Below are 14,175 nucleotides of genomic sequence, written 5' to 3'. Positions count from 1 at the left end.
CATTTAGTACCCCACTTCTTTTCGTCCCTCCTACATTTACTCATCGTCCACTTTGTAAACCACTGGTCTAGACCCTGAATGAGTATTAATCTCAATTTCTTTCATACCATGGCACATTTGCAATGTCAGCCATTTTACCTGATCCCAGAAGTAAAAATAGTGCATTTATATTTATCATAGGCTCAATTTTGGGACCTCTGAACTTGCTGCCTCTAACTGGTTCTGGTATTGTTTATTGAAATTCTGTGATAACTTGAGCTAATTTACAATAAATGTAATTTATACCATAAAGAATTTCTTACTTTTCAAATAGTATCTGTGATAAAATTTATTAAAATCTTTCAACTTATCCAACAAATAAGTTTAAGTAAATAAAAGTTTAACAGATTTAACATCAATAATTTACATATATATATAACATATGAATAAAATATAATATTACAACTTTCTAATAAAATAGTTTTATAACAGAAATTGTCCACCAAAAATGTTTAAAATTCAAATGTTTAACATAAAATAGATACATTAAAGAATATCTATACATATAACAAATTTTATATATTGAAGACAAAATTAATTTTGATAGTTTATATGTCAAGATCCTGATATTAAATATTTGTTTAGAAAATTATTGGTCCTTTCAGTATGTACATTTAAGAATTACACTCACATCTTTGGTAAAATAAGTGTAAACATAGTAGGATATTTACATTAATTGACCATTGATGTATTGATGTGGTTTTTTTGCTTCAAACGTTCTAACATCACCAGGCACAGTTCTTCCAAATTGTATTGGTGATGCCATCCCCAGTCTGCCCGGGCATTGCTGTCATCAAAGATCTGTGGCCAGCTGTCAGCTATAATTAATTTTTGTAGAAATGACATTGTTAATTAACAATTTATTTGTAGAGAAAATTAAAAGTAATAATAAATATAAAAGTTAATGGTACAAAAAAAAATATACAAATATACTCTTTAAATATTTAATTTTTTAAAACTATAACCGAGAACTTTTCATTAAAGTGTCCCTATGTTATGTCATATTAGGTCGCATGATCATATAAAGATTGCCAAGTGCATGGCAGTTGTTTTTTGTCTTTAAAATTTTCCAGTGACTTTTTTGTCAGATTTAAATATTTCTAATGCTTCTAGAATCTTGGTGGAGTCAGCAGTCTAGAATCTTGGTGTCTTGTCGAGGAAGGTGTGTGCTTCTCTATCCATTGCATATATTGCTAGGGCAGTGTTTTGTTTCTTTTTGTCAATATCATGTTTGTGTGTTCATCTAGTTTTATTTTAAGTGACCTTGTGGTGGAACCGATATTTTAAAGTTCGTAGCCAAATCTTTCAAATAAATTTTATATACCCCAATACCATAAGTTTATTAGTCTTAGCTTTTCCATTCCTAAGGATGTTAAAGATGGTAGAATTGCACCTGAAAGTTAATTTGGTCTCTTAGATTTGCTACTTCTTTATACAGTGGTAGCATATTGTGCTTATTTTTTAGAATGATATGGCTTGTGTTTGTATGTTGATTGTATTGGTTTTCATCTTTAGGGTCCAAGTTATGAGTGTTGTTGGAAATTGTACTAGCTAAATTCCTGATAAAGTTCTTGCAGTAACCATGTGCTGTGGCTATTCAAATCAGATAAGTAAACTAGCATACATACCCATATTTATACCAGCAAGCTCCCACAACCCTTACATACATATATATATATATATAAAGGGATCATTGGAGCTTGCTGATATAAATACAGTCGCTCAAAAATAAGACTAGCTGAACACAAACATGATATTGATAAAAATAAACAAAACACTGCCATAGCAATGTATGCAACTGATGAAGAATTGCATGCCTTCCTTGACAAGGCTACCATCATCAAGAGAGCAAAACACACAGACTCCATCCAGATGCTAGAAGAATTAGAAATATTTAAGTTTGACAAAAAGAGCCACTGCATGAATTTTAAAGTTGAAAAACAACTATCATACATCTATGGGGTTTCGACGATTAATTCCTCCCAAATGGAGAAGATTACACAAATTATTTCTACAAATACAGTAGACCCCCTATAACACCTGTAGATAATTCCGTGTTATATGAATTCCATGTTGAACGAGTCAATTAGATTTTACAAATACATGAGCCGTTCACAGCCCGGCACACGTATTTGTAAAATCTAAGTGACTCGTTCAACATGGAATTCATATAACACGGAATTATCTACAGGTGTTATAGGGGGTCTACTGTAAATACATTTTAATTTAATTTAATACAAAATTAATTTTAGTTTCTCCTTAGTCTACTGTATTATCTTATTCTAAACACACAGTGTAGAAATTAATAAATTATCTTAGAAAAATGAGTGGTTTCTTAAAATCCAATCCTTTTAACAGTTCTGCATACAGCTTTTCCTCCAGGGGTAATTATTTGATCAGTATTCCAGCACTGCAAAGTTTTTTCATTTCATTAGTTGTGTCTCCAAGAAAAATATTGTAAACCAGCATAGCATGCATCTTGCATTTAACACTGCTCCAGGTCAATTTTCCAGCTTGGTGGAAAATTGGTGGTTTGCATCACCAAATTTGTTTTGAATGAAACTAATTTTTTGACAAAATTTTTTGGAAAAAATGTGTGGAAATTAATGAATTAAATATGGTACTAAGTCCATACAATATTCTACAGCCAATTACAAATCTAAATTACCTACTTATTTTCAGGTTCTATTTTCAAAATTACTTCTAATTATTACTCTTAGTATGAAATAGTTACCTGTAAGTCAGATAGCCTTGTTTAATTAATTCAAATGCCATAATAATTTGGTAATCCAGATTTCTGATTAATATTTCCTTATTTTAATAATAAAATCATGATGGTAATGCGTTGTGTTCTTGCTATTTTTTATTGTTATTTTTAGTTTTATTTAAATAAAATTGAACATAATAAAAACCATGTATTAAATAGAACAAGTTCAATTCTCACAATGTACCTAGTTAAGTGTCACAGAACTATGCAGCTGGGCTAAGTTCTTAGAATAAAAACTAAATTTTATCATCAAAATAATTTAACAATATTTACCAATATCTTGCCTTGAATCTGGTTTGTAAGTGATGGTGAAGTTAGGAATGTGCTTTTTTATGACATCAGCAATTTCTTCTGGAGTGAAACTTATGGCGTTAATATTATATGTCCTCATTCGAAGTGAAGATTCTGGTGCTTGCATTATCTCCACCAATGAACGGATACAATCGTCAATATAAATCATTGGTAATCTAGTATCTGGTTTCAAATAGCATTGAAAACTTCCCATTTCTATTGCATCGTGGAATATTTGTACTGCATAATCTAATAATGAAGTAAAAATTAGAAAAAAGCTGTTAAATACAAATAAATATTTCAGAAAATATGTTGCTCTCTAATAAACAAATGAACTCATTATTATTATGTAAAGGATTAAATTTAATGTAATTTTAAATGATATAATAAAAAAAATCCACTGATAAATGCAAAATTTTTATTTAAAGTAGCTTAAAAAAGTACAGTGGAACCTTGGTATACGTCTGCTTTAGAATACGTCCAATTCGGAATACGTCCTGTTTGGACAAAACAAATTTTGCTCGGTATACGACTTTTGTTCGGTATACGACTTAATTCAATTATACACGCCATCTATGAACAAGTAGCACTATCAGTGTACTAGACCAGACTAGATGTTCATGGTGCCACGGTTTATAACTTTGTTAAATTTCTTCTGATTTTAATTTGTAAGTAACATTTTATTATTTTTATTCATCATGAATTGCAAAAGGGCAACAGAAAAATAAAAAAATGACTAGAATCACAACGGAACTGAAAAAAGAGATTGTTGAGAAATATGAAGGTGGCACGCTGTTCGAGATTTAACTGTTGCATTCCGTATTCCGAGAACGACGATATCGACAATCGTGAAAAATAAAGACATTATTAAATTTGCTAACATTGCGAAAGGGGTTAAATCAATTTCTAAACAGAGATCGAAGACATTAGATCATGTCGGGAAATTGCTTTTGCTTTGGATAACTGAAAAACAGTGTGCCGGCGACAGTGTATCGGAATAAATTATTTGTGAGAAAGTTAAAAGGATACATGCTAATCTCATGAAAAATCAAGCAGAAACTAGCGAGGAAAGCGAGGTGTTTAAAGCCAGCCATTTTTTTTACATGAGAACGGATTAATCATTTTTACATTACTTCTTATGGAAAAGGTTGGTTTGGTATACGTCCTATTCGGTGTAAGTCCAAACACCGGGAACGGATTAAGGTCGTATACCGAGGTTCTACTGTATTGTTAAACATATGCTTGTATTGATGAAGAAAGTAATTGCTCTATAGAACTGTATTTCCCAAACTGGAGTACACAAAATCTGTAATAATTTCCAAATGCAATTTTAAATTTAAATAAGTTTATACTAAGTAGTTCAAAACTTTCTACAGCCAAGTCCATAAAATCTGCTAACTTTGATCTCAACCTTCACAAATTTTATAAAAAAAATATTAGTCACTTTAACATCTATTGACTAATTTTTTGTACATATTATTAAAATAAATTTAGCACTTTAATTTTTAATTAATTATTCACAATGTAATAATTATTAAGCATCCATTTAAAACAATTTGACAAAATTCTTAAACACTTACATCCTTTAACTATTTTCAATTTATATAAAATTTTCTTTTTTCCATTAAAAGACTACACAGACTAGTACAAGATTGAAAATCATGCCTTAGAATATAATCATTTTCAATATTTAGTTTAAGTGGTATTTTATAGATAAAATGAATGTTGCAATTAAAATTTTCATTTTAACTTAAGAAAGTAATGTCAAGCTCAGTCAAATATAAACCTAAATTGCAATATTCTTTAACAGTATGGTTTCTTTAAAACAAATAATTGTGGATTCTTTAAACTTAGGCAGCTTGTTCCTTTCCTTTCAGTTCTTTTCTTCAAAATTCATTTATTTCATTTAACTAATATCTGGAACAGACTAACAAACTCTCTAACGATGAGGATATTTCTTACTAACCAAAAAGGTATGTAAGGATAGGAGGCTTTAAAAAAAAGTGTAGCGAGAATGCTTTTATCTTCCTGGTGTTTAACCAAAAATGTGTGAATCCTCTGCATCTAGAGACAGAGGAAAAGAATATGAAGATATGGGAGACAATGAATCTGATCCCATTAGCAACCTGGTCCTCAGATAAAGTGAATTCATTCCTTGAGGTATTACACACAGTCAATTCTTAGTGGTAAATTAAATATTTCTATACCAACATTCAAAAACAGGGCATACTCAAATTAAAATCACAAAAAAGTTCTAATATCCAGCAGATTAAAAGAAATGTGCTAACATTTTTGCCTGTGTTGAATGGACATCATACTTAGCACTTATTTCTTTTACTCTGCTGGATATTAGGTTTTTAGTGATTTTAATTAAATATTTCTTGTCAGAATAAAATTACAACCTTAATATATGATTACAAGACCAGACAAAGATATAACTTCTGAACATGTACTGGACAGGCATGCTGGTAAGAACTTAGGAAGTGTACCTATTGTTTATTGACATCAAGTATATCTGACTTTCATAGATTGCATTTACTATCTTTCCTTACATCCTTTTCCTTCTTTTAGGTTAAGTTAGTTATGTATTAAACTAAACTTAACCTAAGGTAATAATTGTCTTTTGTGTATTCATCTGAACAATAAATCATTATTACCATTAGAGATTTCACTATAAAGAATTGTATTGATCAAGTTTAGTGATTAAAAGTATAATTTTGTTGATCAAATTGATTATTGTCTCTAATAAATATAAAAACAACAACAGTAAATACAATATATAAATTAAAATTTGTTATCATGGTAATGGTATGAGAGTTATGCTATCAAGATATGTGTTTAATATCTTTATCTTGTAACATCAAGCATAATGAAAAATACATAATGAAATGTACACTAATTAATGTACTCTTGTACATAATGAAAAATACACTAACCTGTAGTTCCTCCACCTGGAGGAGTGTCTGCAGAAATCACACCTGGAAACCTCAGGCAGCGAAAATCCAGTCCAAATCGATAGTTATAATACTGAAATATGATATTAATTATATATATAAATTTTTATTGATATTTCATTTTTAAAAACAAAATGTATCTTACTTTGAATATTTTATCCAAAGTAATTCATTGCTTCTTAGCAACGAATTACTTTGTATTTATGAATTTGTCACTGTCTCCATAATTTATACAAAATTTTTCTAAATTGAGTGTCAAAACCTCAGCATTAGATTCCCAAGATAAAACAATCTAAAATGTAGACAACTGTGAATTCCACTTTGTTAATGAGAGACTGATTGTGTTGAAGTAAACAACAGTCAGTCAGTCATTTCAAATAATTTTCCATTAGCTTTTTTTTATCCACTGATAACTGTTTAATTAAGTGGATGATATTATTTATTGTTAAAAAGAAAATTTCAGTGGAAAAGCAGAACTGCCAGAATCAAGGTATAAAAGTTAAATGGCATAGAAATGTGTGCTTCGAGGAGATTTTAGCCTTCAAAATTTCCCTTTCAATTGTAATATTAAAAGAAATTTCACACACTAAATGGTCAATTTTACCACATTGACTAATTGATCAAATTACATTGTTATTTTGCAGCTATTATTGATTTATGGAAACAACATTTAAACACTTAACACCTGATATCTAATAAAGCAGTATTAACATTTTTGTTTCTCATCTGATTATATTTAATCCTAGAGTTTTGACTCTTAATTTACAAATATCTTATGTAAATACTGTATATAATCAGTTTTTGAATATAATCATAATTAGCAAATATATGCATATATTTAAAAAATAACACAATGTTATTCCCAAACTGAGTGTTAAATGAAGGAAGTTAATGACTCTCATATGACTGCTTTCAGCATTCAATTTTGAATTCTGAATACTAGAACCAATACTAAAAGTATGTTTCTGTTTACTATCTAGTTCTTATGAATTATTACAAATTACATATTAGAAGGCTAAATAAAAACAATTTTGTTTTTATCTTATTTTAATCTAACAAAACAAATTATAAAATTTCTGGTTACTTTCCGTATTAAAAGTGAAATTAAAAATATCATTTTTTTATCCGAATTGCATGTCTATAAAACAATAAATGGGTTAAACATTTTGCTGATTGGATTGTTAATATTTACTTTATTATTGGATTTTATCAAACTGTTAACAAATAAAATCTCTCAAATCTCAAATAATGGTTTCCAACTTGGGATTCAATCTAAACTGATATCCAAAAGTGTGATACTCTGATATTGCATTTTTTTGAGTGTGAAGTGTATATGACACACACAGCTGATGCCAGCAAATTATATAAATCATAGTAAATAATCAGTTATCAGGAATTTTCCAACGCTCCTAGAAGTGTTACAAAATTCCTGATAACCAATACTAGAAGTATGTTGCAATATTCTAGTATATTATAAAATCCAAGTTGGTAATAAACACTAGCAATTTAAATTACATTGTAAATAATTTATAAATCACAAGGATTTAAATTTAATTTTAAATAATGGTTAAAGTCATATATAAATTAACTACTATTTAATTCAGGAAAGTCACAAATCACACAAACACACACAGTTAATAATAATGAAAAATTAAAATATAACAATTTATGTTAGTACTTTTTAGTATAAAGTATTTGTTATTGTAATGTTCTGAATATGGTCACTCTTTGGCATTGTATTGAGAGAGTTCACTTAATTTACTACCTTAAAGCAATGTATCTACCATGTTGAGAATTCCATAAAATCATAAAACTGTTTGGATAACTGTCAGTTTTCTATAGGCATATTGTTCAAGCTTTTCAGTAAACTATGGAATTAATTTTTCCAAATTTACATCTCACTCATAAAACTACAATTATTATTTTATGCTATCTGAATCCAAATTCATTAATAATGCTAATTTTTGCATTTACTAAACTCGTTTGTCTGATAAGATTCAGATAGATATACTGAAACAAACATTCAGTAGTTCAACAGCAATGAAGCAATATTCAACTTTGCAAAAAAGATATGTAATACTGATTTGGCATATTGAGTGTAACTTCAACCTGTCAATAGATAATGTCAAGTTTGCAATGACAATATAAACTTGATGGGTCAAGCAGTCTTTTGGATAATCCAGGAATTTGTTTGCATTTTGGATAAATCAAGCATTACACCTTATACTTTCAAAAATAATAAATGCAATTATTGTAATTGAAGGTATATTAACTTACTAAAAATCTAATTTCATGGTGCTACAATTGATAGATGTAGTGATTTCCAGTTACATGGAAAGTATGTATAATATTGCATCTTTTTTCAAAACTTTTGGATAATCATGTTTCATTTGTCAGATAATCAAGTTTCCACTGTATGCTGATATAGTGGAACTTGTTAAACAATTAATTCATTGATAACTTTATTATTGTTTACTCTTTTCTTTGGGAAAGAGTAAATGATACTAAGAGAACCTTTTAATCAAGTCCATCATGAAAATCTGACATATCCAGGGCAGTCTATCTCCAAAATTTATGGATTTATTTATTTTCAATACAAATTACACTGTTAAGATTAATTTTAAAAAATCAGCTCAAGTTCCTTATATTTACCACTCTGGCTGTGTTAACAAAGGATGCATGCAATTTTATATATATATATAATTTNTCTATGGCTCTGGGTGACCCGGGATCGAATCCGGACGAGTCAAGGAATCCCCAGGAATTTTTCGGATATGCCGGGCCCGGTCGCTCCATTGTGGGCATGGCCGAATTCATAATGGGTCTGTTTTAAGAGGTCCTCCTAGCGCCCACAGGGCGGAAAAAACCAGATCTATTTACAAGGTGTATAAACTTTGCAAGTGCCTACAATCGGCGGCACACGCCCGTGATGGCGGAAGTGCGAAACAACCGTTATTAACGAAAGCACTCCACATCTTTATGATCCTTTCTCCTCGATTGTGGGCCTGATCAAATTTGTGATTTTTCTAAAGAGCGGAGAGTAAAAACCCTTATGGTTTCAACTAGATCGGAAATAAGGGTCTGAATAACGAGGATCCACTGAATAAACGAAAAACATCGACTCCATAACGGGCATGGAAAAGGAGTAAGAATGTGCAGGGAGGAACGAATTTAAAAAATAAAATAGTATGGTATAAAATGATTTTAAACATAAATTATAATTACTTCAAAAAATATAATTTAGTTAATTATATATATAATTAATTAAAATTAATTCAGAAAATATGTAACATATTGGAATATGGCAGAGAAATGATTCAAGTTCCTTACCTCTAAATCAAATGAACAAATTGAATAGCGTGATGACAATTTTACGTCATATCTGGTCAAGGAGAACATGCGGAAACTCCACGTGTTTGCCATCAACCAATCAAATAGCTCCATTTTGGAGGTGTGTCAAATGGTTCGATTACTAGCAAGAAAACATTTTTTTCTTTTTTCTTTTTCTTTTTAACAAGCTTAAAATTTTTGCTGATTTCATTATTTTACGTATTTAAAAAAATAATATATTTATATACTTAAATACTTATTTACATCATCATTACTGTTGTTATTTTAGTAAATACATAAAATGAAACAGCTAAAATGCATTTAAGTTGTTATTACATAATCAGAAAAATAACATTTGCTTATTAACATGTACTGTACATGATGACAGAAAACAAATAAACTATAATTCATAAGAACAAAACAAAGAATGCATGAAATAACCAGACTATAATTTTTTTATTTAAATGTTAAATTTACATCTGTAACAGTGTCATTATGTTACATGCTGCTTTATTTAAAATATCATTTAATATATACAAACTAATTAAACTGTGTAATATGTTATGCTTTAAAAAATAATAATAAAATTTCTCTAGAAATTTTAATCTTCAGAAAGTTTCATAAGTTCATAAACTAACAGAACTGTTTTATTAGTTTGCTCATATAAGACTATTTTATAATTTTAATCTTTTATTTGAGAATATGAAAGTACTTTTGGTAATCATAAAAATACAATACATATTCTACAAATAAAAATTTAAGTCAATGTTTGATGGAATAGTTTCAAGTTAATAGAAATATTTAGAAATTTTTCACTAATTTATGAAGAAATAAAATAAAGAAAAATTGTTTAATGCAAATTACTCTCACTTTGTATAGTTTAACAAAAACTAACCTTTATTATGTATGTATGTATGTATGTATGTATGAAAATCAATATTAAATTTAAATTTTCTATTAATGAAAATTGTTTAAATAACTACTTAAATTGCATATTTTCAACTAAAATGCTCTTTTATTAATTTAAACAAAATGCTTTAGTCATATCAGAAATTTTGAAAAATTAGCAAACAAATTGAAATTCNAAATAAAAGTAAATGTGTTAGAAATATTCAAGTTGTGACCTTCAATAAAAAATAAAAAATATATAAAATGTCAACATTTTATATATATTCCGTCGAATTTTTATATATAGAATTTGTCTGCCGTTGCCCCTCTATATTTCCTTAACGCCCCCCAGTTCTCTTTGAGCCTTCTACTGCCCTCCTGAAAGCCTCCAGCGCCCACAACGGGACGTTATCGCTCACTTTGAGAAACGCTGTTTTAAAGTAACAAAACGAATTGCTTTAGTATCAATGGTGTGTGTCAGCATCATAAGCACTCCCATCTGGATAATCTGGATATACCTCTCAAATTAATGTGTTATTCATAATTTGATCATAAGTGAATATAAATTTACAATCAAATAAAATATAAATTTTTATTTTTCCTACCTTAGTGATTTTGCTAATCCAGTCCCAAGTTGTCCAAGACTTCCTAAAAAAGTATTAAATATTTAATTTAATAATGTAATATAAAACATTAAACATAAAACACAGAATTCACAGAAGACATTAATTTCCATTTGGTTGTTTATTTCATTTTATTTGTAATTTATTCTTACCTTGTATCAAGAGAGAGAAAGATTGATGAATTTAATGTGATATTGGGAACGGGTTGACAAGTGACAAAAAAATTGGGAACTCATATTTGATACTATCTAGAAATCTTAATTAATTGCAATTACTTTGTAGTTCCGATGAAACAGAGAATGATTTATTTAGCTGCATTACACGCTATGGTATTTCATCTTGTAATGAAACTTAAAACATTCGAAATATTTACTAGAATGTTATTGAGAAATTGTTTATCTGGACTATTGTACCTAGACATATTTCAATTCTTTGTTGATAAATTTGTAATTAAATAAAGCAATAACCGATATATTTCAGAAAAAAAAACTATTAGTTTTACAAGTGAAATTAATTATTTGACCAGAACAAAAATAGTTATAAAGAAAGACTACATAATCTAGTTAAAGTTCCATTTGGGAGGGGGAAAAAACATCACAATATTCTGTACAAATTAATTTTTTATTTTTAATGGATTCACAAATCCAAAATATAGCAAGTGATAAAAATTCTCTTTTAAATTTAAAATCCAATTCATTGAGATTTGATTTAAACATTATAAATTTAGATTTTCCACAAAATTCCAGTAGATATTTAATCAACAGGATACTAATCAATACCATACTTTGAGTGAAAGAAATAAAATAAACATAAGAAAATAAATTTTATATCATCATTACTGTTGTTATTTTAGTAAATACATAAAATGAAACAGCTAAAATGCATTTAAGTTGTTATTACATAATCAGAAAAATAACATTTGCTTATTAACATGTACTGTACATGATGACAGAAAACAAATAAACTATAATTCATAAGAACAAAACAAAGAATGCATGAAATAACCAGACTATAATTTTTTTATTTAAATGTTAAATTTACATCTGTAACAGTGTCATTATGTTACATGTTGCTTTATTTAAAATATCATTTAATATATACAAACTAATTAAACTGTGTAATATGTTATGCTTTAAAAAATAATAATAAAATTTCTCTAGAAATTTTAATCTTCAGAAAGTTTCATAAGTTCATAAACTAACAGAACTGTTTTATTAGTTTGCTCATATAAGACTATTTTATAATTTTAATCTTTTATTTGAGAATATGAAAGTACTTTTGGTAATCATAAAAATACAATACATATTCTACAAATAAAAATTTAAGTCAATGTTTGATGGAATAGTTTCAAGTTAATAGAAATATTTAGAAATTTTTCACTAATTTATGAAGAAATAAAATAAAGAAAAATTGTTTAATGCAAATTACTCTCACTTTGTATAGTTTAACAAAAACTAACCTTTATTATGTATGTATGTATGTATGTATGTATGAAAATCAATATTAAATTTAAATTTTCTATTAATGAAAATTGTTTAAATAACTACTTAAATTGCATATTTTCAACTAAAATGCTCTTTTATTAATTTAAACAAAATGCTTTAGTCATATCAGAAATTTTGAAAAATTAGCAAACAAATTGAAATTCTGTAATGTATAAAAAAAAATAAAAATGGTTATAGATCAAATTATATAGATTAAATGTAGATTATGTATATCAAGACAAATATTTTACACTTTATTGAAATGTAGAATCCAAATATAATATTTTTGCTGTAAATTACTATATTTCTTCAATTAAACCCTGGATTGAAGTTCCAATCTTTGAATAAGTCCCAGGGAATAAAGTTATTGTTAAAAATAAATCCCAGGTTGAAAGCATGTTTCTCATGCTTTTCATCCTGGGATTTATAGCAAAAATATTATATGTATAATATAGTGTTGCACTGTATAGGATAATGTTTTTTTTTTTTTTACTCTTTCTGTCCTGTGAGCAATAAGAAGGCCTTTGTTCAAACCCATTGCTGATTTGGCCAGGCCCATAATGGGGCAGCTGAGTAATGAGGAATGTTGCCCAATATACAGGAACATTCTGGAAAATTCTTGGGAAATTTTTGTCCATCCAGGTGAAATGATGAGTTTGAACCAGAAGGTCATAGTCAACATCCTGATTCCAATAACATCAAAATAAACATGAATGAAATCATAACCAAATCAGAAGGTGCTGAATCAGGTTGACTATGAAAATAATAATTATTTTAACTCTTTTAGGACCAAGGATCAAATTTGGGAAAAAGAAATCCTATTAACTTTTTGGAAGATCCATCTCAGATCCATGTCAATACTCATCACCCATCTGATCAAATCCATAATGAGTACAATTAAAAGACCCTCTTGATGTTTACAGGTGAAAAAAAGTAAGCTGAAAAAAATACATATATATTAAAATTTAAATTACCTGTTATTAAAATTCTCGGATCTTCATCATTATTTCTGGGTACCTCATTGATTCCATTATAAGTTCGACATCCAAATGGATATTTTAAATATTTCTTAAAATGTAACAGTTTATTACTGTTGAAAGTAAAACCAAAAGACCCAGCCTTTTGAATTACACCAAACATGTTTATATTCAATCCTGGAAATTCTAAGAAAACAAACATATACTTATGTAAATATTGAACATCATACAACAATTTACGAAACAAAAATAAAAGTATTATCTAATTTGAAAATCAAATTATCGTAAATCTATGCATCATAGAAAAAAAAATTCCGGAAATCCTATAGATAAATAAAATCATTTCACTGGCTAAGCATTAGCTATTAAGAATTAAGTATTTAAGCTAGTTTTACATGAATTTTTAATACAAGGAAATAAAAATTGAACATGTAATTATTAAAGAATGTACATATGTATATTATATTTAAGTATAAAAATACAATTTCCATTTCTGTCAATGTATAATGTATTGCATTCCTTACCGGTTCTGACCTAATTGTCAAATATAGAACAATATTTCTTTTGTTCTATAAATTGTTGTTTTGCTGAAACAAATCTCAATCCTATTGTTCAGATTAAACTAACAAGTGTGCCAAAAACTATCATTTAAAAATAGTAATAAATATCAAATTTAGTTTTTGTATCATAAAAAAAAGACAGAAATATAATTATAAATTAATCTATTAAATATTTTAACAGTAATTTCTAATAGAATATGTATAAAATTATATATAAATATAATACATTTTATATTAAGTAGAATCCAAATATAATATTTTT

The 14,175-nt window shown here is 27.7% G+C and overlaps 1 protein-coding gene across 1 annotated transcript in view; it reads right to left on the bottom strand.

The window, feature by feature from the left end:
* Positions 1 to 564: 564 nt before the first annotated feature.
* Positions 565 to 14,175, bottom strand: part of LOC111639318 (L-threonine 3-dehydrogenase, mitochondrial-like) — a 35,848-nt gene continuing 22,237 nt past the window's right edge. Inside the window, exons 5-7 of the mRNA XM_023385170.1 lie at positions 6,034 to 6,124; positions 3,080 to 3,346; positions 565 to 857 (exon numbers count right to left, since the gene is read on the bottom strand). Of these exons, the coding sequence (XP_023240938.1) occupies positions 712 to 857; positions 3,080 to 3,346; positions 6,034 to 6,124 (504 nt within the window). The 3' untranslated portion in view covers positions 565 to 711. The remainder of the gene's footprint in view (positions 858 to 3,079; positions 3,347 to 6,033; positions 6,125 to 14,175) is intronic.

Source organism: Centruroides sculpturatus, unplaced genomic scaffold (genome assembly GCF_000671375.1).
Source record: "Centruroides sculpturatus isolate CEXI.00-Female unplaced genomic scaffold, Cexi_2.0 scaffold1174, whole genome shotgun sequence".
NCBI classification, from domain to species: Eukaryota; Metazoa; Arthropoda; class Arachnida; order Scorpiones; family Buthidae; genus Centruroides; species Centruroides sculpturatus.
Note: the sequence above shows the minus strand (reverse complement) of the source record. Positions and strands in the feature narration are given on the sequence as shown.